The sequence below is a fragment of the Rhinopithecus roxellana genome, chromosome 8 (assembly GCF_007565055.1).
Source record: "Rhinopithecus roxellana isolate Shanxi Qingling chromosome 8, ASM756505v1, whole genome shotgun sequence".
NCBI lineage: Eukaryota > Metazoa > Chordata > Mammalia > Primates > Cercopithecidae > Rhinopithecus > Rhinopithecus roxellana.
In genome coordinates, this window is record NC_044556.1 from 87,019,494 (window position 1) to 87,045,574 (window position 26,081).

At 39.4% G+C, this 26,081-nt stretch overlaps 1 protein-coding gene across 4 annotated transcripts in view; it reads right to left on the reverse strand.

Annotated features, from left to right (window-relative positions):
* Positions 1 to 3,064: 3,064 nt before the first annotated feature.
* The window catches only part of TP53BP2 (tumor protein p53 binding protein 2), a 66,788-nt gene continuing 43,771 nt past the window's right edge, over positions 3,065 to 26,081 (reverse strand). For all 4 annotated transcript variants that reach the window (XM_030936251.1, XM_030936250.1, XM_010382263.2 and 1 more), the window contains 10 exons: positions 25,821 to 26,049; positions 24,406 to 24,516; positions 23,557 to 23,705; positions 21,866 to 22,328; positions 19,025 to 19,800; positions 16,518 to 16,655; positions 15,661 to 15,794; positions 12,256 to 12,422; positions 7,399 to 7,598; positions 3,065 to 3,874 (listed from right to left, as the gene is read on the reverse strand). In XM_030936251.1, coding sequence (XP_030792111.1) covers positions 3,833 to 3,874; positions 7,399 to 7,598; positions 12,256 to 12,422; positions 15,661 to 15,794; positions 16,518 to 16,655; positions 19,025 to 19,800; positions 21,866 to 22,328; positions 23,557 to 23,705; positions 24,406 to 24,516; positions 25,821 to 26,049 — 2,409 coding nt within the window. In that variant the 3' untranslated portion in view covers positions 3,065 to 3,832. The remainder of the gene's footprint in view (positions 3,875 to 7,398; positions 7,599 to 12,255; positions 12,423 to 15,660; positions 15,795 to 16,517; positions 16,656 to 19,024; positions 19,801 to 21,865; positions 22,329 to 23,556; positions 23,706 to 24,405; positions 24,517 to 25,820; positions 26,050 to 26,081) is intronic.

The following is a 26,081-nucleotide window of genomic DNA, read 5'->3' on the forward strand; positions in this document are numbered from 1 at the left end:
CATTAAATAAATAAGGTATATGCATATCAGAGCAAATTTAGAAAAGACTGAACAAGAAAAGGGAATAGAGATTACCAAGTATCCTGAGTTTTCCCACCTAGTATAACGTTTGTTAATGCCTGTTTTACAGGGGGCAAAAATAGATAAGCAAACAGATGATAAGCAAAGTAAACCTCAACTTTCTGAGCCTGTACAAACTCACAAGCCCACCCCACAACCCTCACTACTTCCCTCCTGGGTCTCTGCTTTGAATTGCAGTCTCAGGCCCATCAGTCAGCCAGCCATCTATCAATTAGCTCCTCTTGCAGGAGAATAGCGTGAACCTGGGAGGCAGAGCTTGCAGTGAGCTGAGATCCGGCCACTGCACTCCAGCCTGGGCGACAGAGCGAGACTCCGTCTCAAAAAAAAAAAAAAAAAATTAGCTCCTCTTTCTCTTTCCCTCTCGTTTTTCTTTCCACAGCTCTTCCCTTATGCCGACCACATCCTCAAGTTTACTTAATATTCTTATCTCCCCTGCTGTGGCCTCTCCTTCCTCCAGAGCCGAACTTCTGCTTCCAGAGAAGCGGTCCACACTGGATCTCAATTCATTTGTCACCCACTACAGTCTGTCTAGTCACCTACCTCTTTGCTGCTGCTTTTTATGATCACCAGTTACCTCCTAATGCCAAACCCTATAAACATCTACCAGCCATTATCTCCCTGGACCTTTCTGCTGCCTTTAACACCATTTACGATTCTCCTGAGAACCCACATTCCTTTGGTTTCCTTCGGGTCTGCTTCTCTGGCTAACCCGGTCTCCTTTCCTGTGACACTCCCCACATCCCCAGTGGCTCCACTGCTGTTCGAATATGCACAGCTGGTTTGCATACTCTCCCCTTCAGCACAGTCTGTTCCCCACCTGCTTTATTCCCTTTTATTTTGTAAAGACCTAAAAACTGTGCGACCATAAAAACATGACTATAGCATCAATTATAATACACAAGAATTGTTCAACATTAGACAAATGATTAGATAAATGATACGATGGAATATTAGGAAGCCATTAAAATTCATGTTAATAGGCCAGGCATGATGGTTCACTCCTGCAATCCCAGCACTTTGGGAGGCTGAAGCAAGTGAATTACTTGAGGTCAGGTGCGGGCCTGTAATCCCAGCTACTCGGGAGGTGAGAATCGCTTGAACCTGGGAGGTGGAAGTTGCCGTGAGCCAACGTCGCACCACTACATTCCAGCCTAGGTGACAGAGTGAGACTCTGGCTCAAACAAAAAAAAAAATTCATGTTAATATTTATGATACAATATCAAGTATAATACAGGAGAATGCAGAATTGCTTAAACAATAAGCACTCAACTATATGTAGAGAAAAAAAATCATAGGTAAGACTACAAAGAAATAGGCCCAAGTATGAATAGTACCTCCAGAGTGGTCTCTTTCCCTCCCTCCTTCATAACCTTTTTCTGTACTATTTCTATAACGAGCTTTGATATAAGGATACTTACTTTAATAATAAAACAAAGAACAGAAAGACTTAACAACAATGAGCTTCTCAGTTTAGGATTAAGGAATACAAAACTGGGATCACAGTTCCCTAATTTTCATATCTTCTCTTTTCATACATCTGTGTAATTCTTTAGTTTGCCAAGTACCTTCATGCACAGAACTTAGGTTTTCTTCAACAACTCGGAAGCATGCCAAGGCAATGGCATTAAACTCCACAGATGAGGGAACAAGGCTCAGGGAGGTCAAGTGTCCTTGTGGCCATAGGGACTGAAGTCCCCATCTCCTGGCTGGGCCAGTCGGGGGGTCTTTCTCAGCTTCCATGTTCCCTGACCCCCACATTCATGACCCCCTTCATCTTTAAAGCTGACAACAGCAGGTCAAGTCTTCACACTCCAAGTCTTACTGCCCACCCACTCGCCCCACCTACCCTCCTGCCTCAGCCCTCCTGCCTTCCTCTCCTGCTGTGAAGGGATCTTGTGATTACAGTGGCCCACCAGGACAATCTAGGCTAAACACCCTATTTTAAGGTCAACTGATTCGTAAACTTAATTAAATCTTAAAAGTCCTTCAAAGAAGTACAGTAAGTCGTGAAAACCTAGCATCATGGATAGGTTCTTGGTAACTGCAAATCTGAGCAAAACGATGTAAAACAAACCAACAAGAAACAGCAGGTCCTCGAATAACATCACTTCGTTGTACTGTTAGAACACTGATGAGAAAAAGGAAACGGTTTTGTTATACACCTTTTCGCTTTAAGTGAGTTTTGGCCAGGTGCAGTGGCTCACACCTGTAATCCCAACACTTTGGGAAGCCAAGGTAGGAGGACCGCTGGAAGCCAGGCATCAGAGACCAGTCCAGGCAGCATGGTGAGACCCTGTCTCCAAAAAAAAAAAAAAAAAGAAAAATAAATAAAGTCACAGTTTCCAAGAACCTAATGATGATGTTAAGTAAGGACTTACTGTACCTAGTGACACAAGGAGTAACCAGGAGACAGGGATGGGGTGCGGGGTACCTTTAGAATTCTGCCTACCACACGTCTTCTGATGTTTAGTTTCTGTTGTCACTCCTTCTCCATTACTCTCAAAAGTGGTATTCTCAAAGTTACAGTATGTTCTTTCATCTACTTTCCCTTCTAGAATTTAGCTACTCATAAAAATGTGTAAGGAAGAGTGACCAGGGTATTTCATTTGCATCTTCTACTAAAGTAGTTCCACTAAGCAAATGGGTTTGGAAACAATTCACAAACCTATTAACATATTAATAAAATGATGTGGAGATTTTGCCTATATAAGTTTTCACCCCATAAATCAATGAGGACACTAAAACAGTCTATTAGAGGCTCTAGGTAAAATGTAAAGTAGGCTTCTATCACCATGATCTCTACAGTATTTCATTTTAAAAACCACTTACATTGAATAACTTGGCTGGTAAAAAAATTCTTATTACAATACATATACTTACGTTAAGCAGCTTGTTCTTTTTCAGCTGGGTAAGATATCCTAATGGCTTGTGACTATTAAACAAAGTCTATTTATGACATCAAAAACAAAAACCAGTAAACAGCTTAGCATCAAAAAGTTTATTACAACTGTTTTTAAAGTCAGCTAGGATCTTGACAAATATTACGGTTAAGTCTAGCAAGTTTCTAATTTCTGAGATACAAAAGACAATAAATACAGATTAAAATTCAGCCTACAAACAAGATTCTACATCTAATTACTGGTACTGTAGCTTAGTTTCAATATTTCAAACATATGTATAATTCTTAAGATGCTACAAGAACTCATATAATAAAGTTACTGTTCACTGACGACCAACTAACAGTTCTTCAATGACAATATACAAGTGTGCAGTGCCTTCGAGCCTTCAGGTGAGCCCCGCAACGGCCTGCTGGTGCCTGGTACAATCAGAGACGGCGATGTGATGGCACTGGTCCTTTCTGGCACGAGGACTGGTTTAGGAGCAGGTGCTGAAAACACTCACTAAACAGGACAGAGAGCTGATTTCCCAACTGCCCAATAAATGGTCCTATTTACTGGACAGGATTCTTGTAGAAAACAGGATTGTCGCTGTATACTTCTCTGAGTGCTACACGGGACACCTTTGCCCCAACACGGTATGGCCTGCTGACGTAGATGCTTTATTTCATCATGCTAAATGTCCTCTAAGGGTAAATTCTTCAATCCTTCATTTTCTTCTAGAGACATTCTTCATCGCTTTCAAGCTACTTTGTCATTAAAATAAGTCTTGTGAAATTTTTGCCAAAAATAATCGTATTACTTCTTCTTAAAAACAGATTAATTCATCATTGACTAAAATTCTGTGTGAAGTTTCAGGCCAAGCTCCTTTGTCTTGGTTTAATTCTTGGGTATAGCTGCAAGAGAGTTTTAAAAAATATTTACATAATATAACAGATGTGTGGGAATATAACAAAATTTCAAGAAATAATGAGGTTAGAGGACAGATGTCACGGGAAGGAAATCAAAGTGAGAAAAGCACTCTTTGTGGTGTGTGTGGCACCTAGAGCTTTACGTTTAACAACGTACTCCTCAGCTAGACTGCACAGGACGTTCAAAGATCACAATAGTCCGTCAACTGTGACAACTCTACAAAGCAGCAATATAAAAACCCATGACAGTTCTGGGTATTAACTCAATCTGCACAGCTTGTTGAGCTGTAAATCGGCTCTAACAAGGAAGGTAAACTGCTGTATGCTCTATGCTCCAGCTTCTATTAGGAAGGAAAAAAGAGACTGAATTCTTTTACCTTTATTCACAATGGACATGACGTTGTGTCATGGGACTTCAGACTGTCGGAAATGAAATGCCACAGATTGGCCAGGCGTGGTGGCTCAAGCCTGTAATCCCAGCACTTTGGGAGGCCGAGACGGGCGGATCACGAGGTCAGGAGATCGAGACCGTCCTGGCTAAAACGTGAAACCCCATCTCTACTAAAAGATACAAAAAAAAAACTAGCCAGGCGAGGTGGTGGGCGCCTGTAGTCCCAGCTACACGGGAGGCTGAGCCAGGAGAATGGCGTGAACCCGGGAGGCGGAGCTTGCAGTGAGCTGAGATCCGGCACTGCACTCCAGCCTGGGCGACAGAGCGAGACTCCGTCTCAAAAAAAAAAAAAAAGAAATGCCACAGATTAAAAGTCTACAAATTGAAGGAAGATTGGGTGGAGTTTTTTGCTTTAGAATTCTGTGGTTTTGTGTTTCCACAAGAGCTGTAAAGGTGAGTCCTAGTGAAGGTTGCAAGGCCTCTAGGCCTGAGCCAGAACCAAGTCAAACTGGTAAATTCAACTGACACACCAAACAAAAGCAGCCCCTCTTGACAAAAGAGGAGGAAAAAAAGGTTTACTAGAAGAAAGTAGAATCATAGGCTTTAATTACATCCCAATTTAAAAAATTTTAAATAATAAATAAATAATTTTAAAAAGAAAAAGAGTCAGACTTCCAGTCAAAACTGAAACACTAACTGGTAGATCCACGTTACAGAAACTATTATTTTTCTATCTGAAAAAAAGACATTTAGCTAATACAATTTTCTAGACTTCTATCTGAGCCCTGACAACATATATGCACTTTCCTTTAAAAAAAAAAAGAAAGAAAAAAATCAGGAAAACAAACCAAAAAAGTTGTGTAGAGGATACTTCTAACAAGAAAAGATTTTCAAAGTACTAAGAAAATCTAAATTTAGGACTAAAATGAAAATCTTCAGTCCAGTCTGTTAATTTCAGAATCTTCTAAGCACCACACACACGAGACAGAACTCAGTCTTTGACCCACTGCTTCCCATGTCATTAACCACAGGACCTCTTTGTTAGAAAATTTAAATAATTCAAAAGATCTATTGTACAACTTGGTGACTGTAATTAATAATGTATTATATACTTGAAAATCACTAAGAAAATAGATGTTCTCACCAAAAAAAAGATGACCATGTGAGATGATGCATGTATTATTTAGCTCGATTTAGCCATTCTACAAGTATACATATTTCAAATTGTTATACACCATAAATATATACAATTTTTGCCAATTAAAAAAAAGAAAAGACTCAAGTAAGCAACTAGTTCTAAGAAGGTAAAGTCTTTCCCAGATAAGAAACTATATAAAACAAAAGGTCTTATTTACTGTTGATGTTTATCAGAGAAGGAAAGTGGCTGCCGGCAAGAGACTGTACATCTCTAGTGCTAGGGACTCTGGAGAAGCAACTGAGGGTGCTCGAAAGAGAACAACCTTTATATTTCTACTTTCCTCTGGTAATCTGAAAGCTTTTTTTTTAAGACAGGGTCCACTCCGTCACCCAGGCTGGAGTGCAGTGGCAGGATCTCGGCTCACCACAACCTCTGCCTCCCAGGCTCAACCGATCTTCCTGCCTCAACCTCCCGAGTAGCTGGGATTACAGTATTTTTAGCAGAGACAGGGTTTTACCATGTTGGCCAGGCTGGTCTCAAACTCCTGACCTCAAGTGATCCTCCTGCCTCGGCCTCCCAAAGTGCTGGGATTACAGGCGTGAGCCACTATGCCTGGCCCCTGAAAGCTTTTTTTAAGGGCTCCATAGCCTAATTTTATTTGTTTTTCACTTTCATTATTCTTTAAAGTTACATTATGATCACCCAAATGAATACTGTCTAATCATCTATTCAAAACTTATTATAAAATGTTTATTGCATAATAAATTTTGCTGTCAGGACAGCAGCAGTCAAGGTGTATAAGTAATTTACACTGCACGTTAGACAAACAACAATGGGGAAGGGAGAGTCAGGGAGAGATGCTGGTCAGAATCCAGGCAGTCAGGTTTCAACACTGAAGTCATTTCAAGGAATCCCATTGAAAGTAATGCCTAGGCAGGGGGTCACTCGCAGACAGAATCCTGTTCACAGCCTAGATGCCACAGTAAAAGCTCCATGTGGGTGGAGGCCATGTCTGTCCGACACTTGATGAAAAGACCAAGAATAGCATCTACCATTTGCTCTCTATTAGACCTCTGAGTTATCCTCACACCAATCTTAGGAGGCAGGATTCTCCAGCCCTCCCCACATTCCTTCTGCAGTCTGGATACCCAGATAGCAGGTGCTGCAGATGGAGTTGAAGCAATGTGGAGGCCAGTGCCCACAACCTATACACCATCTTCTGTGTATCACAACTGGCTCTTCCTTTCCTCAACCCTTTCCTTACTTCCTCACCAAGAGCAGATTGTGCAAGCACTTTAAACTTTTATCTCAATCTCTCAATTACCCTGATCATTTCTCTCACTCTTTCATACACTCTTCACACCCCCTGCACACACAAAACCGCGCTATAAGAGAACAGCTGAATTTACAAAGAGCTTAATGCAAAGCCCTGGAATCTCTTATTCTCGCCTTCTCTCCTCTGTCTGACCATATGCCAGCTTTCCCCTGAAAATACTCCAGGAGAATCTTTACATGATGACAGCAGTTCCATTGTACTACACTATAGAAGTGGTACATATGTGCTGGCATGACATTGTTTTCTCGTTTTTTATGAAATATAAATCAAATAGTAGAGAAAAACAAAGAATCTTATCCTTAATGCCCTGTTGAAGCTCTCTACCAGATTTGCAAATCCTGATTGAGACAGATTAAAAACTGATTTCAGATGTCACAGGCTCAATTCCAATCATATTATCCAGTTATCTTTAGTCTGTTCATAACTGTAGGGAGGACCCCTGACCTCCAGGCTGGCAAACATATGTTATTGATCATAATAAGAATCACTGAAAATGTGGCTTTAAGCCTAAGACTATCAAATGTTTAAATTCCATGTCTTATTAACAAAGGGCAGTTGGGTGTACTGTATCCGTAACATACAGCGGTTTTACAAGGCCCCTCTCTGGCACATAGGAAAACACCATAAGCGACAGAATAACTTACTCCCAGCAAGTTGCGTGGAACATATCCCTCCTTATCATTAAGGCGCGCCCACCACCATTCGATTTCATCTTCATCCTCCCTGTGGATGATTGTCATGCAGTCTCCTTCTTTCATGGGCAGCTCATCATCATTCTGAGGTTCATAATCCCAAAGTGCATAAATGACTCCTTTATTCATTATGCCCATCTTCTCCTGAACTCCTAAAATCATGGCAGTAAGATAAAGCACAGAATATACAACTCGGAGTACACCACTCCATAACTTTTAGCTATATGAAACAAAATGGGAAGAAACAGGCACAGGCTGGAATGTTAGTACTACATTAAATATACAATAAAATGTCCTGAGGTGGGGGGTAGAGTGCAATGGAAGGCAACAATGTATAGGGAACATACGAAGGACACATTACTATATGCTATCATCTCTAAAACAGCTCTAAAACCTAGCACTTTATAAGCATCTCTTAAAGGAGCTACTCAAAGTACAAAAACTTTTGCAAGCTTAGGAACTAAAAAAAGAATTCAAATCTAGAATATTAAAAAAGTGAACGATATGCCTGTCCAATTTCAGTCTAATCCCAAATGTAGTGACTAAGGAACTCTAGAAACATTACTTCATTCTTCACTCAAAATTCAGAGCAGACAGAGAAAAAAACAGAGGCACAATGGTCTCTATGAATTTCCAAATGGGGAAAGACAGAAGAAAAAAATATAGAATACGTTAGAATGCAAAAATATGGCATTTTAGACAGGATCAAAGTCTTCACATAATCAACCCTAATATAGTAAGAATCAGAATTCTAAAAGATGTTGAAATCCACAAACTAGGAAGGGAAAAATCCTCAGAAGTCCACCTTTCAACAGATTTGCAACTTAACTACACATTTAAGTTTTGCCCTTCTTCACTTATACCTTCCTATCCTAAAGGGCAATGCTAGTAAGAAATAACAATCATCAACTGGCAGGCAATAGGAAAAAAGCAGAGAAGAAGGAAAATAATTAAGGTAATAAAGTTCTCCACAATTCAGAATTATTATTTTCACTTTTATAATTTTTAAAAAACCAGGAAAATACTTGCTAGCTTTTGAATAGTTAGCTTTTTCAGCTTATGTGAGCACTAAACTATTGATTATGAAATTATTCCTATATCAACTAATGATATAGCACACAGTATATTTCTCTCACTCTGGGAAAAACTGAAACAAGAAATTGTTCTTTTCTAAAAGAAGGCTCTGCCAATCTAAAGAGACAATTTCCAACTTTTCTTGTTTAAAGATGACATGCAAAGCATGACAGACTCACATGGCAATCAAACTTTATATAACTATAACTTCACAAAGTTTTTTAAATGGCCACAGTGTCTGAGATGGGAATGAAGAAAGATGGAGGAGATTCTGGATATTTTAGTATACTCAAAATAACAGCTCAAGTCCCAATTTGCAATAAATTAGGGACCAGGGTCTTGCCCAGGATGGTCCAGAACTCCTGGGCTCAGGAGATCCTCCCACTTCAGCCTCCCAAAGTGCTGGGATTACAGGCTTGAGCCACGCACCCCGCCTCCAATAAGTCATTAGGAATGGAGAAAAATTCTCATTACTTTGCTATTTATCAGATTAAGAGTTGTAAATTACTTTGTAAAAAATTTTTTGAGGGGACTAAAAACATGCTCAATGTTACCAGTAACTTGGGAAATGCAAACTAAAGCTACAAGGTATCATTCCAAATCCCCCAACAGTTAAAGAGAACGTGGAGTAAAAAGAACCCTCTGCTAGATGTGTATCACTGTGACCTGGCAAGTCCACTTGTAGATAAACACCAGAAGACAAGTACCAAAATGTTCACAAGGATGTTTATAGTGGAAGGAAAGGAAGGAGGGAGGGAAGGAGGGAAACAGCACACATGTCCTTTGAAAGTAGAATAAAAAGATAAATTGTACAGTGAAAATAAACTATAGCTACAGGCAACATGAGTGAATCTCAAAAACAGTGATGAATGAGAAAAGCAGGCCACAGAATCACCAGTATGATTTTATACAAAGGGCAAAAACAAGCAAAACTGAAAATATTAGTTATAGGATTCATATACAAATGATGCAATTATTTTACACAACAAGCAGTGTTAAACGTGAAAGCAGTGGTCACTACAGACGTGAGAAGGGGCCACATCAGGAAGGGGAGTCCAAACGATGTCAGAGATAGTGGTTATGTTCTGCTTCCTAAGTTGGGTACATAGTTACTCACTGTGTGTAATCTATTATCATTACTTAAACAGCACATCCTGGTATCTATGATATACTTCATAAATTTTAAGAATCTGACCAAATATCTCTAATGTTTAAAAAAACATACTCCATATCTAAATATAGGTCAAGATGGTCAATAAATAAATTTAATACAGCAAAATATATATTAACACATTATATGTGTGTGTGTGTGTGTGTGTGTGTGTATATATATATATATATTTTTTTTTTTTTTTTTTTCTTTTTTCCCCGAGATGGAGTCTCGCTCTGTCGCTCAGGCTGGAGGCAGTGGCACAATCTCAGCTCCCTGCAAGTTCCTCCTCTCGGGTTCACGCCATTCTCCTGTTTAGCCTCCAGAGTAGCTGGGACTACATGCACCTGCCACCATGCCCGGCTAATTTTTTGTATTTTTAGTAGAGACGGGGTTTCACCGTGTTAGCCAGGATGGTCTCAATCTCCTGACCTCGTGATCTGCCCACCTCAGCCTCCCAAAGTGCTGGGATTACAGGCGTAAGCCATCGCACCCGGCTTTTTTCTTTGGAGACAAAGTTTCACTCTTGTTGCCCAGGCTAGAATGCAATGGTATGGTCTCAGCTCACTGCAACCTTGGCCTCCGGGTTCAAACAGTTCTCCTGCCTCTGCCTCCTAAGTAACTGGGATTACAGGTGCCCGCCACCACAGCTGGCTAATTTTTAGTACAAGTATTTTTAGTACAATATTTAGTATTTTTAGTACAGATGGGGTTTCACCATGTTGGCCAGGCTGGTCCCTCAAACTTCTGACCTCAAGAGATCCACCTGCCTCAGCCTCACAAAGAGATGGGATTACAGGCATGAGCCACTGCACCCAGCCAACACATTAACGCCCATAACTTCAGCACATTGGAAGGCCAAGGTGGGAGGATTGCTTGAGCCTAGGAGTTCAGGGCTGTAGGGAGCTATGGTCACACCACTGCATTCCAACCTGAGTAACAGAGCGAGACTGTCTCAAAAACAAAATAAATATATATATATATATAATTTATATTTATATATATAAAAATTTTTTAATATGTTACTATATCAAAATATTCTATGGTCCAGAGTTCAAAACAAAACATAAAAGGCTGGGCATGTGGCTCACACCTGTAATCTCAGCTCTGGGAGGCTGAGACAAGAGGATTCTGTGAGGCCAGGAGCTTGAGACTAGCCTGGGCAACAGAGTGAGGCCCCATCTCCAAAAGAAATTTAAAAGGTCAGGCATGGTGACTTACACCTGTAATGCCAGCACTTTGGGAGGCCAAGACAGGCAGATTGCCTAAGCTCAAGAGTTTGAGACCAGCCTGGAAAACATGGCAAAACCCCATCTCTACTAAAAATACAAAAACTAGCTGGGTGTGGTGGTGCACAACTGTAGTCCCAGTTACTCTGGAGGCTGAGGTGGAAGGATCACCTGAGCCCTGGCAGTTGAGGTTGCAATGAGCTGTGATTGCACCACTGTACTCCAACCTGGGTGACACAGCAAGACCCTACCTCAAAAATAAATAAATAATAATAAAATAAAAAATCAGCCAGATGTGGTGGCAGATGCCTGCGGTCCCAGCTATTTGAAAGGCTGAGGCAGAAGGATCACCTAAGCCTGGGAGTTTGGGGCTACACATGACCATGCTGCTGCACTCCAGCCTGGGTGACAGAGTAAGACCTCGCCTCTAAAAAAATAAAATAAAATAATCACAAATATCAACAATAAAAACTACCAGCTGAGAGAGATGAAGAAGGGAATTTGAGGTTTGTGGTTCTCTGACTAGGGCCTGAAAAAAGGCCTAGAGACAGAGGGAAAAGTGTTCAGCACAGAGGGCAGAGGCGTCTGTTTTACCCTTAGGGGTCTTCCAATCAACTGGGAAAGGAGTTAACTGAAAACTTGAGCAGTATGGAGTTCTGGGACCTCCTCATTTGTCTCTGTCTTCCCTCCTTCTTTAATTCCTCTTAAGCCCAACTAAAGAGGAAAATTTACCTCAACTTCTAAGCCTTGTAAACAAAAAAAATTTTCCTTGTAAATACAAATGCCAATCAACATATATCCATCTAAAACTTCAAGTCCATTTTCCTCTAGGTACAGATCTGATGGTAGCAATCAGAACCATAAACTCAAAATCAAAAAAACAAAAGAGAAAAAAAATAAAAGACAGCTCCAAAATATATGTTGCCTTTATTTCACTATATGACAAGTTTGATTTTTCGGAAACCTTGGACCATTTGGGTTCTTAAACTGATCCTGCACTTCTCTTGCTCATGTTGTTTGGAGAGGGGGGTCTGTTTACTTATTTGCAAGGATACACCATCAATCTATAAGTACTAAAGCCTTAATAGAGGGTCTTTTGATGGTAGAGTCATTAACATCACTAGGTCAGATGCTGCAGCACTGTCTTTTGTAGTTGAAGAAGTCCCTGACAATAGCTGTTTCTAAGCATACAAACAGAAGCTGTATTATCTGTGACCAAGGCTGTTGTATTTTCAAGGTCCAAGACTGTGGATAATACAAGATTTTTTCCAAACAAACATACTTATTGAATTATACCCTGGAGATATGAATAAATGAATGCAGTAATCAACACATTTAGTTCTACTTGTCACATACCATAAAGAAACTGGGAGCACTGAGTGTAGCCTTCCTCCATTTCCTCGCACTTATCTGCAGCAGTCTGCATGTCACTGTAGGTCATGGCAAACACAGCGGCTCCTGATTCCACCAAAAACTTACACACTTGGACGTTGTTACATGAGGCAGCACAATGTAATGGAGTCCTGCAAAGCAAGACACAAGGGCTAGAACTGTTTTCCTAAACTGAATGACACCTGCTGTGATAAGATATCTGGAAAGAAAGTTGTTGAGTCTTTCATCTACCAATCTTTCTTCTGAAAACCTCTTAAACAGTTTTTTAAAAACCAGTTCAACATAGATTATTGAACCCATCAAAGAATTACAGCCACAAATGAAAATTTCAGAGAGTCATGGACCACACTGGGGCTGGGAGCTTGGCAAAGGGTGAGAAGAATCAAGGACGTGGATAAACAGAAATGAAATCTGTATAAAAATTTAAGAAAAACAATATTTAAATGGATTTAGTTCTATGTTCTGGAGCACCCAGCCTAATTCTTTCTGTCAGAGTAGAAGGTCTAACAGTCCTTAAGTTATTCAAGTTACACACCTTCACTCAAAACACTGGCCTTTAAATATATCTATTTATTGTTACCAATTTTGAAGGAATTAAGTTGCATATATGAACTACCTTTATATTTGTTAAATCCCAAGTTAAAATAAATTTTAATTGAAAAAATTTGTCAAATCAATTGAGACCAGAAAAGTGACTGTAAAATACACACATTTCAATCTACTATAGGTAACTGGTCAGCAGCAATTTATTAATACCATTAAAGAGAACCTTCTCCAGCATCTCAAAATGTTTTATAACAGATTATAAATGACCCTAGACTAATAGTAAAGGTATAACAAGAGCCAGTACCACTGCCCAAACTCAGAAGGTGAGTTTGAAACTGTTAATCAGGCTCTGAAGTACCTACTGTTTCCTCTCCTCTTTATTCTCCCTGGGTATACAGACTTGAAAAAAAAAAAAAAAATAGACCAGGCGCAGTGGCTCCCAGCACTCTGGGAGGCCGAGGCAGGCAGATTACCTGAGGTCAGGAGTTTGAGACCAGCCTGGCCAACATGGTAAAACCCCAACTCTACTAAAAATACAAGAATTAGCCGGGCGTGGTGGTACACACCTGTAATCCCAGCTACTGGGGAGGCTGAGGCATGAGAATCACCTGAACAGGAGGCGGAGGTTGCAGTGAGCCAAGATCATGCCAGTGCACTCCAGGGTGACACAGCAAGAGTCTGTCTCAAAGAAAAACTTATTATTATTTTTTTCTTTTTTGGCCAGGCACAGTCACTCACTCCTGTAATCCTGGCACTCTGAAAGGCCAAGGAGGGCGGATCACTTGAGTTCAAGGGTTCAAGACCAGCCTGGGCAACACAGCAAAATCCCATCTCTACTAAAAATACAAAAAAATAGCCAGGTGTGGTGGCACACACCTGTGGTCCTAGCTACTTGGGAGGCTGTGATGGGAGAACTGCTTCAGCCCACTTCAGCCCAGAGGGCACAAGTTACAGTGAGCCAAGATGATGCCACTGCACTCTGGCCTGGGGGACAGAACAAGACCCTGACTCAAAAAAACAAAAAAAGAAAGAAAAAAATTTTTTTTAATTCCCCGTTCCAGATTTTTTTTTTTTTTTTTTTTTTTTTTAGGGTCTTGCTCTGTCACCCAGACTGGAGTACAGTGATGTAATTTCGGCTCACTGCAGTCTTGACCTCCAGGCTCCAGAAATCTTCCCACCTCAGCCTCTCCAATAGCTGGGACTATAGGCACACACCAGCACACCTAGCTAATTTTTAAAAATTTTTTGTAGAGACAGGGTCTCTCTATGTTGCCCAGGCTGATCTCAAACTCCTAGGCTCAAGTGATCTTCCGCTTCAGCATCCCAAAATGCTGGGATTACAAGTATTAGACACCATGCCTGGCCAGAACACTATCACTAATAGTTTGGCAAATATTACTATAGATTGTTTCATTGCATGCTCTTTAATAATGAAAAATTATATACAATATAAATGCCCAACGTTAAGAAAACAAGGGCATTATGACACAGTAAGAATTTGTTTTGTTTATGCTATAATGTTAAACTAAAAATATAGGCTTAAACATTACATATGTTAGGAGCTTAACTACATTTGTGAAAAGCATATGAAAAAGAGCTTGGGCCAAGTACGGTGGCTCATACCTATAAACCCAACACTTTGAAAGGCTGGGGCAGGAGGATAACTTGAGTCCAGGAGTTCGAGACCAACCTGGGCAACATAATAAGACCTTGTCTCTACAAAAATAAAAATAAAAATAACTTTTTTAAAAAGACCCTGAAGAAAATATATTAAAATATGAATGGTGTTTACCTGTACACTGTGGGGATACAGATGGCTTGTTTTCCTCTTATTTCTATTTTGCATGTTTTCCACAGTGGACTCACATTAAAATATAAATGTTTAAAAATTATAACCAAAGTGCTTCTCCAAGCATTAAAACAAAAATTGGAAAACAATCTCAATGCCTAATAAAAGGGAGACTGTCACAATGAGTATGCAGTCATGTGATAGAGTAATATGAAGCTAACAGAGATGTATGTATGTGTGCATGCAATTTATATATGCATACATGAGAATTTTATATCGTAACTATTTTCCATATTATGAGAAAAACAAGTTGTGAAACTAAAATATTGGAGTAAATATAGTGTGATTACAACTTTTTTAAATCCTATAAAGAAAAAAGTAAATTGTATTCTTCCACAAAAGTAACACATTATAACTTAAAACTTTTTTTAAAATAAGATACAAAATTTGCTATCTATTCTACTAGTTTTGGGGGTGACAGGATCTTATTAGGACCTTTATTGTTATTATTTAATGTTGACTAACATTTCTCCTATCCTGCAAACAATACTCATCACTTGTAGTACTGCTTGTGTTTTACGTACACCCTGGTTCCATGACAAACAGATTCCATGGTCAAATATATTTGGGATATGTTGCAAGTTATAATCCCCTCTTGGAGATACAGAATGGACATTAATATACTGAAGACTGTGAACCATTTCAGGGGCTTGGGGATACCTTGCCTAAATCAGCACTTCTCTCTTAAGCTTTGCTTAATGATGCTAATTAACTGCGTACTACTTTGTTACACTTATTTTTATCATTAACTACTAAACTTGTTAAAACTCTACCTACTTCCAGGATGGGAATGAGATGACTGTTCCATGAACACATGTTAATTCCTCAAAAATAGATACCACATTTCTCTAGCTAGATTACAAGCTCAAGGACATACACTGACATACTTCTATGTCTTCCAACAGCACTATGACACTGCTTATAAACCGATTCCCACAGCTGAAGTCTGACTGGAGTTTAAAAGAAAATCTTACCATCCATCACTATCAGCAGCATTTACATTTACACCAAACTGTACCAGGAACTTCACGATTTCTGTGTGGCCTGCACACACAGCATTGTGAAGAGCCGTGATGCCTTCATCATTGGGCAGGCTTGGGTCATCAACCTGTATCAATAAGAAGGGTGAACATAACTCTAGTTTCTTGTCACCTGAACTGTCACTACTAACTGGTTACTTTAGGGTCAAGAGGACAGAAACAGACTCTTGTGACACTTTTAAAAATCATAATTAAAACCTAAAGCAGCCAAGAAAACTATACCAAGAACAATTCTAGAAATAAGACAGACAGAATAACCACATTAAGTAGGCAGTCACTATAAAAAGGTTTTTTTTTTTTTAAAAAAGTAGCACGAGAAACTATATCCTTATAGTCATTTTTGTTTATTTATCCTCCCAACTTCTCACCACAAATTAGTTTCTAAGTAGAAGCTGCATTTGCTATGGAAAGAAAAAAAAATTTTTTTTAAGTCAACTAAAAATATTTTAAATATTCTAAAAGTAGAGACCGCATCTCTAACCTAATACAGTATAGTACAAATCCATACACGAACAATTTCCAAAGGGGAGTCATGATCTCTCTTAAGAAAGAAAAGTACTCTAGAGGACTCCAAGTGAAAACTGAACTTCCAAATGATGACAATTCGATAGCATAGAATTTAAAATAGCATGGCCTATTCTAAAGCATGCCCAAGAGTTCCTGAACACAACCCCACAATGCCTAAAAAGGAAAACAATTTTAAAATACAATTTCTCTACAGTAGTTTTCTAATTAGAGCTTTAAAACAAAATACAAGGTCATATTTAGAAATTTACTAATTATAATCATACCTCATAAATAATTCTCTGTACAAGGTCAAATTCTCCCTCCAAAGACGAATCTAGCAGTAAAGCAAGGGGATTGAATTTCACCCTCATTCCATGAGCAATACGCTCTGAGCCGGTTTTACGCAAGTTTGTCCTTTTACCCTGTAAAGAAAATGGGTGGAAAATTTAGGATCCTGGTCTAAGCAAGAGAACAACATCAACAAATGGGAAGGAAAGACTTCTCAGCTACATTAGTGAGAGGAACTTTAACAACATAGATTTGGCACATTTTATTGAAGTATAACATTATTCAGAAACGTATACAAAACTAATATGCAGCATAATGAATTTTCACAAAGTGAACAAACACCATGAAGCAAAGTTGGAGGAACATAACTTTAAAAAAACTAACGTAATTACATTTGGGTAATACGTTATAGTATAAATTAAACTAAGAGTATAATTAGAAGTGGCAAATAGGCCAGCTTTCTGTCAAGTATCAGAATTAGCCAAGACTGGTCTTTAGATTGCCTACCTAATATAGTATAGCAAACTCCCCTCTCTTCAAGTGGGCAACAGCACAGTTCAGAACTACAACAGCTAACCTATATTAAATGATTATTCATTAACCCTCACAAAAACCCTATGATCCCTAGTTTACAGATAAGGAAACCAAGGCACACAGCTAGTAAATGGCAGAGCTGGGACACAAATCCAGGTAAGTTGGCTTCTTTAAAGTCTGCCATCTTAACCATTTCACACCAGAATGCCTCCTCAGAGGAAAGCATATAATTAAGGTAAATAATACAGATTGTTAGTCTGTCTTAGGTATAACAAGAAGAAATCCTATCACCTTAAACTTTTAATGAATCAGGCTTAAAATAAAAAAGGCAAAATTTTAAAGACTAGATCCAACATCTTATAAAACAGGTTTCTTAAACACACCCAACAAAGTAGACATTTACTGTCGTGAACTGTGACACACGTACTCCACATGCTTCTTTCATTTTATCTCAGATGTGGAAAATTGCCAAGTTTTAAAAAACATTAAGTGACAATATACTTCACAATGTGCAACGGCTAAAATGTTGTTCTTTGAATGTTGACTGTGGTTAATATAAATCATAAGCAGTACAGTATAACGACACTTGCCAATCCCACTGTTAAAGAATGTACGAGATAGTTGCTTCTATTTTACTTAAAACAAGAAGAAAAAAGTAAGACATTTTACTAGGAAAAGAACTGCAGAATCTTAATTAAAAAGAAAGTATGATATTTTTACCAATTCTATTTTTCCTTTTTTCTCCTGGAAAATGTGGATTATTTTGACATAGCAACAAAAAGGCCAGAAAATAACAAATGGCTGTAACGTGGATTCGTTTTGGTCAATGTGGCATAAAACTTCCTTCTTTTCTTATGTTTAAAACTCAAAGAGAATCAAGCCTTAGAACTTAGGAGCCACAGAGTTGTTTAAAAACTGTTAACCTCTATTTTAAAACTTTTTTTTCTAGCTTCAAATGTTTAGTACATAAAAGTTTTAAGCAAACATTTACTGTAGCCAATTGCTAAAAATAACTCTGGACAATCATTATCTTTGAATACTATCATATCTAAAAGATAACAAGGAATCAAATGCAAAGTATATTTACAAAAAATTATTTTAATGCTATTTTGCTTTTGACCAGGTTTTAAACTCACAGTTCAGCATTCTACTTCCTTTCGTGCTTACTGAAGCAAAGTGGCTTCAAATTAAACTATGAAAAAGCATACTTCATTCAGACATTCTGGGATTTTTATTTTCTGTCACCTATTTCAAAGTGAGAGAACTGAAGCTTAAATTTCAAACAAAAGCTTACCATTTGGAAGGAGTGTGGAAGGTGCACCCAAGTCAAAACATACAAAATTTTAGAATAACTTTCGTATGTTAAAGTACAAAAAAATCTTAGGGATCACCAAGTTCACCAGAGATTTTCAGACTTTGTTGAAGGGGAAGAAGAGGCTGAAGAGGGGCCCCTCAGCCCAGTTACCCCTCCCTGCCCTCACTTCATCCAGAACCCTTCCAATTTTACCACTGCTGTAAGTTTGAGGTTTCACCTAACATTTCATTTTTTAAAATTTCACCGCTAGAAAATTTTGAAAAAGATTGACATCACCAATGAGAGAAGTTACACCATCTGCCTGATTTCACACAGCCAAACTAGTAACCAAAGTTTCAAACCCAGGTCTTTTGAGTCCCGGTCGAGTGCTGCTTCCCTAGTATGTGACATCAGCTAGAGAAGAAACAGCAAATGCAGTGTTTACAGGGGTAAGAACAAAACCCTGTTTCCTTCACAAATAAATGGGTTCTCTCTAAAACAGAAAAATGTTCTTTATATTGAATAAATTGCATTATGAAAACATTTATAAGATCCACTCTGTGCCAAGGGAATCGTAAAATAAAAATGCAAACTGGGAAGAAGAATGTGACCACCAAGAAGACCATAACCAAGTAAACGACTCCAGAAAAGGCCATGAGATAGCACACTACTTACAGGAGGCAGAGAGACCTGCCCGGTGATTTCAGGTGGGCGCATGCTCACTGCGTCTTCTCCTGGCCCTTCAGGCTCCCCAGATGGGTACGGTGGGGGTGGGTATGGAGGGTACTCCTCCAGATACACATCAAGCAGATGGGGGGCCTCTGGATTTGGTTCTTCCAGGTTTTTCTGGAGATTTGGGCTGTTGTCTGGGACTCCCTCAGGCTCATAATCAAGGCCAGGAGAAGGAACTGGCATGTCACTGTTCTCTGTGCTGGCACTCCCCACATCCTCTGGGGACAATGACTCAGGAACCAGAGAGACCACCTCCTTCTCGGGCTCCACATGTAAATATGGATTCTGGATTTCTACCGGGCTTTCTGAGCTGGCAGTCACAGAAGCTGACTTGGATGGGTATGATGGGACAGAGATGGTCTCCATGGCCGCTATGGTGGTCCTCTGATACAAAAGCTTCTGAATATTTGGCCCGTTAGGACCCTCTGGCTCTGTAATAGAACTACGTTTCTTTAGTGGCCTTGGTGCATTAGACAATTTCTTTCGTAGGGCTTCTAGGTCAGCATCACTCTGGTTTCGGTATGGATTAGATAAGAAAGGCAGTAATTTAGTTGGGCTGAGTGGCCGAGGAATTCTTTCGTTTTCATGGTTCTCCTGAACTGAAGAAACAGGCTCTGTTTCAGGTTCTGGACTGCCAGGCTTGCCCTGGCTATTGGAATAAATGTTCTCTGGGTGCTGCTGTTGATTCTGGGCAGCAGCAATTACAGGCTTACCATATACTAATTGGAAAAGGAAAAAAAAAAAAAAGCCCTGATTAGCATTAATTAAACAAAACTGGCAAGAAACAGAAACAGCTAACAATAACTAAAGCCTCTTTTAATTTCATAGTTGTTACTACACAATCCCCTTCAAATATAATTAATTTTTAAAAATAACAAATTACAAAGCAGGGAACCCATCTTTGCATAATAAACTTATTACAGAATCAAAACCCCCACTGGGTGTAACATGCACCATACCTCATGAAACAATAAGAAAATGTTGCCAATTTTAAGAAATCACTGTCTGTGGCCGGGAGTGGAGGCTCAGGCCTGTAATCCCAGCACTTTGGGAGGCCGAGGGGGGAGGATCACGAGGTCGGGAGATCCAGACCATCGTGGCTAACACGGTGAAACCCTGTCTCTACTAAAAATACAAAAAATTAGCCAGGCGCAGTGGCAAGCGCCTGTAGTCCCAGTTACTTAGGAGACTGAGGCAGGAGAATGGCATGAACCCGGGAGCTGGAGCTTGCAGTGAGCTGAAATCGCGCCACTGCAGTCCAGCCTGGGCAACAGAGCAAGACTCTGTCTCCAAAAAAAATCATTGACTGTAGCATCCAAATTTAAAATAACAAAATGTGAAAAACATTTAGAGCCAATGAAATAACAAAATGTGAAAAACATTTAGAACCAATGAAAACAGATAATCCTCTTATGTGTCCAAATTAAAACGAAACATCTTTCACTTTTTAAAGTGAGAACTTCTATTTGGCTTATAAAATTATTAAGAACCACTTATAGTTACCAAAGATATTCCCTGTTAACATTCTGATTATATTAAAATTATCTATTTCCCAAATTATTCCATTTTCACCAAAGACCCATGAAAAGAGTAAGAGGTAGCATATATACTGATTCTTTGCTGTCTAATTTCAATTATGGCATCTTAGGTCACAATTACATTGTTATTTCATGACTACAAAGCTATTTTCATTCAATTAAAACATTGTCAGTTTTATTCTAGTCCTATGAAGTAATAATTTAGAAAGAACCCAACAAATGTCCAAACTGTGTATGTTTAATACAAACTAACCTTATGTTTTTACATTTAGCTAGTGGCTATGTCCTCATTACAATGACTCTAAAATACAGTAGAGAATACATGCATGTTTTCTTTTTTTAGACGGAATTTCGCTCTTGTTGCCCAGGCTGGAGTGCAATGGCACCATCTCGGCTCACTGCAACCTCCACCTCCCAAGTTCAAACGATTCTCCTGCCTCAACCTCCTGAGTAGCTGGGATTACAGGTATGTGCCACCATGCCCAGCTAATTTTGGATTTTTAGTAGAGACAGGGTTTCTCCATGTTGGTCAGGCTGGTCTCAAACTCCCAACCTCAGGAGACCTGCCCACCTTGGCCTCCCAAAGTCCTGGGATTACAGGAGTGAGCCACTGCGCCCGGTCACAGTGGAGAATATTTTTAATAATAATAATTATATATATAAAGACATATAGACACATAGACACACACACACACATATATGTGTATGATGTATGTGTATATATATCTACATATATATGTCTATGTATGTTTATATATGTGTATATGTGTATATATACACATATACACATGTATATACCTATACACACACACACACACACATACACACACACATATATGTATATATACACACATACACACACACGCGCGCGCGGGCACACACACAGACAGGGCAGTGGTCCAGTCCTCTGCCCCCCAGACTCCATGTGACAAGAACATCTGGTCAACCTACAGTGAAGACACACACCTTCCTTTTGCACTGTAATGACCCATGTATATCTGGTTCCCACTCACCAATAAGCCCCTCCAGACTTGAGACCACACTTTATTCATCTATTATCTTTCGTGCCTACTACTGTAGGAGCAGACATTTAGCAAGCACTCTTTTAAACTCCCAGTAAAGAACAGAAGCCACAGTTAAAAACCCTTAGCATCAGTCAAAATAGGGATTATTTTGCGGTCTGCTGAGAGATGGCAGCTCTGGTGTAGAACTTAAGCACGTCACCTACGAACGTGAAGAACCTTACCACTTGAAAAGTGTGGCCCTCTGGTATGAGTCTTGGTCAACGCGCTCTGCACAGCCTGCTGGAAGTTTTTTCCTGGAGCCTGCTGCTGCGTATACATGGAATATATTGAACTTGCTGCCACGGTCTGGGGTTTTCTGAAGGGTGGAAGTAAGGTGTCTTTGGAAGGCTGGGGAGTAAAGGGCCGGACAGCAGCAGCAGGTGGACTTTCTTGCTTAGAACCTAGAGAAAGGGTCTGGTCTTGGCCAACTGAAGGTATGCTAGGAGACAGCAGCACTCTCGGCTGCTGCCCTGATGGTTTTGGTTTAGTTCCCATGGACGGAACAACTGTTGACAACTGCTGAGAACTTCCATCTGGCTTAACGTCTGAAGGTGGTTGATTAGTTTGTCCAAAATAAGGCAAATTAATCTGTTTTGGTTTTGTAGGAACAGGAGGTGGTACTTTAGTCACACTTTTATTTGCAGCCTATAACACACACATAAAAAGCCAGTTAAAATACTATATAACTGGGTACATAGGATGTTCTAGATAACCTAATTTCACAAATGTAAGTATACACTATAAAAATAATAGCTCTGGCAGGGTGCAATGGCTTATGCCTGTAATACCAGCACTTTGGGAGGCCGAGGCAGGCGGATCACGAGGTCAGGAGTTCAAGACCAGCCTGGCCAATATGGTGAAACCCCATCTCCACTAAAAAAAATACAAAAATCAGCCAGGTATAGTGGTGGGTGTCTGTAGTCCCAGCTACTCAGGAGGCTGAGGCAGAAGAATCACTTGAATCCAGGAGGTGGAGGTTGCAGTGAGCCGAGATTACGTCACTGCACTCCAGCCTGGGCGACAGAGTGAGACTCCATCTCGGAAAATAATATATATATATTAACTCATATTTTTAAATTGTTAATTAGTTTTTGTTTTTATATATTTATTTCTTTTATTTATGTATAGACAGGGTCTCATTTTGTTGCCCAGGCTGGTCTCGAACTCCTAGTCTCAAGTGATCCTCCTCCCACCTCAGCTTCCCAAAGTGCTGGGACTACAGGTGTGGGCCACCACGCCTGGCTGTTAACTAGTTTTAAATCTCTGTATTTACTCACATTTAATAATGAACTTCATAAATGCAATACAATCTCTCCCCTTTATGACTTTCACCTTGTTTCCACTTCCTATCTGGGCAATTTTAATACATTTAAGTGCCCACTTGAAAACTTTTGCTGTCATCTTTGATACTCAGATGGCATCAGTAATGGGAAACCATTCTTGTTCACTGGAATTTCATGCAATCTAGACAACTGTAATAAAACACACCTAACTTGGAGCACTCACACACAACCTGGTTATCAAGGATTAAGAATGCAACAGTTACAGAAAATTCACCACACAATCATTTTGTAATTTTGAAGAAATAACATACTTGAATAATACAAATACAGTGTTCTTTGATGCACTTATACTTTTTAGAGAATCACACGAAATATGACCCAAAATAAGCACATCAGTCATTCTCCCACCAGGTGTGAGAGCACAAACAGACTCACGCAAGAGAAATTAAAATAACAGAATGCTAATGTATTTTCTAATCTCCTAGGTACATCCTGTTTCTTCTGCTCTCCCTCACATAATACTTTATCCCTTCTAAACACTACATTATAGAATTACTATTAAATTGTAAAACCCAGATATTTGTAGGTACCTGAGCATCCCGCAAGATATCTTCACTGCTCTGGTTCTTCCTCAGAGTACCAAAGGAAGGTGGGGCAGTGGACTGGTCTACTGCATCAAACATTGAGAACGGACGCACCTTCTTCTCTTTTTCCCTCAGTGGAACCTCTCCATCATCAACTAAAGACCAAAAAATCACAATGACATTCAAACTGTTTGGAATAAAATATCTCATTCACTCATAAGTTTCTCTCTCCTAAGTCTTCCTGAAAATCTGTGTCCACAAAGCACGTTCCTATTTTTTAATTAAATTAATAAAAGGATAACCCAAGCACTATAATGATCGCACCTGAGTTCTCCCGCTAAATTAAGGTGTTCTGGAAATAAATTAAATACTGTTAAATATTGTCCCTAGTGGTAACACACTAGAAAATGAACTATCAGCCGGGTGCAGTGGCTCACACCTGTAATCCAAGCACTTTGGGAAGTGGAAGCAGGTAGTTCACTTAAGCCCAGAAGTCCAGTCTGGGCAACATGGTGAAACCCCATCTCTACAAAAAATAGAGAAATTAGCCAGGCATGGTGCACGCACCTATAGTACCAGCTACTAGGGAGGCTGAGGTAGGAGGATCACTTGAGCCCAGGAGGTGGAGGCTGCACCAGTGAGCCATGAGCATACCACTGCACTCCAGCCTGGGTGACAGAGTGAGACCCTGTCTTTAAAAAAAAAAACAAAACAAAAAGGACGGGACAGGACAGAAAAGGAAAGGACAAGGACAAGGACAAGGACAGGAAAGAAAATGAACTATCTAAAAAGAATACACAGCACCTTTTAGATGACCAAAATTTAATGTCCAGGAGTAGCACAAATAAATCTCACCTTGATCCAGAGCATTCCCAGTGCTTTGAGGTGCAGAAGCAGAGCCTTGGCTCGGGAAAAGGTCTACATTTGAAGGACTCCAATCAGGGCCAACTGGATGGATTTTAGAGCCTAAAATACAGAGAAGCAGCTACAAATAACTCAGCATTCTAAAGATATTTTTAATGATTTTTACTACTAAGACTTTCAATCTCTAAAAACAGCTTTAAATTCCAGACTCACAACACCCCCAAAAACTTTACTTAGAAAATACTGTATTATATTTTATATTTCTAATTTAGTACTTTACTCAAGCAATTTAAAAGTAGTCACAGCAAGTCTGCTTGAACCAGCAAAGGCACATTATTCTTCATTGTATTAGAAAACATCACCATCACACCCAGAAAATAATTTCCAATTCAAGAGACCTAAGGGTCTAAGGTGTATTTTATAAATGGTATTTTAAGTGACACATGCACAACAGTAAATATGTGGACTCTTACTCTAGGACTTCAACTGCAGTCTTTCACAGATCAGCATATTCAGGTTTTTTCTACACAGATACTTAAATTTCAAAAGCCACCGCTTTCATTTTTACTCACAGAAACAAAGCAAATATAACTCTTTCCACAATAAAATCCAGACTGCATGGTACTATTGTTTCACAGTAGTAATTATGGGAAAATAACAAATAATTTGAAAATCAGCTTTTTTTTGCACATGATAACGGTTAGAGAACAGAGACAACACTAGCTATTACTTCTTCTGTCCAGGGGTCTGAATGGCAAGGTCATTAAAGGATGCTTTACCCCCAATTTTCCTACAATTCTCCCTACACTTTCTCCTCCCATTACAAAACACTGGCTTGCACCTCTCCATGTATCTGAGAAGTATACAGAATGCAAACATCACTAACACAAGGAGCCTCTGCTATTTTCACTTTTAATCTCCCAATATGTTTAATGTTATTCTAAAAATTATCAGCAAATTCTTACATGTAAGCAGATATGAGTATTTAACATTACTCATCAACATGATAGATTCAGAACCTCACATTCTGTAAAGATGACACCACAAACACTTACATATGTTTTTACACAAAAAGAAAAGTTCTCAAGTTATTAATATCAGATCAAAATTTCCTTAGCAACAAGAAGGAACTTTTTAAAACAATTTTCAGCTTTATAAAGATATTGTATTTTATTTCATTTCCTGAATAGAATTGTATTATTTAGGGTTAAGAAAAATCATCTTTGTACAACTATGGTATCAATTTTAATTTTTTTAACTTATCATTACACTAGCAAAGAATACAAAAGGATTTTTAGAATTCAAACATGAATAATGAACACAAAGAGAGATTTTTTTAAAACTCAAACTTAGGAGAAAGAATAGTGGGGGGATAGGAAAGAACCAGGCTCTGCAGGACTTTTTACCTTTAGTTTGTGAAGCAGCCCCAGATCTCATGTTGGGCAGCGTCTGTATTTTCATCGGCCCCTCTGAAGCCTGCATGACCAAGGAACCATCCGGCAGGGCTGGCTTCACCAGCAATTCAGGCCTTGAGGGCATTCGCGGCATAGTAGATGACTGGATATAGGGACCTACTGCAGCCACACGGCTTGGGGCTGACGCGGCTTGCTGGGGAAGATTTCCATCAGATGAAACCTTAGGACAGAAGCACAGGTCCTTCAGTATTA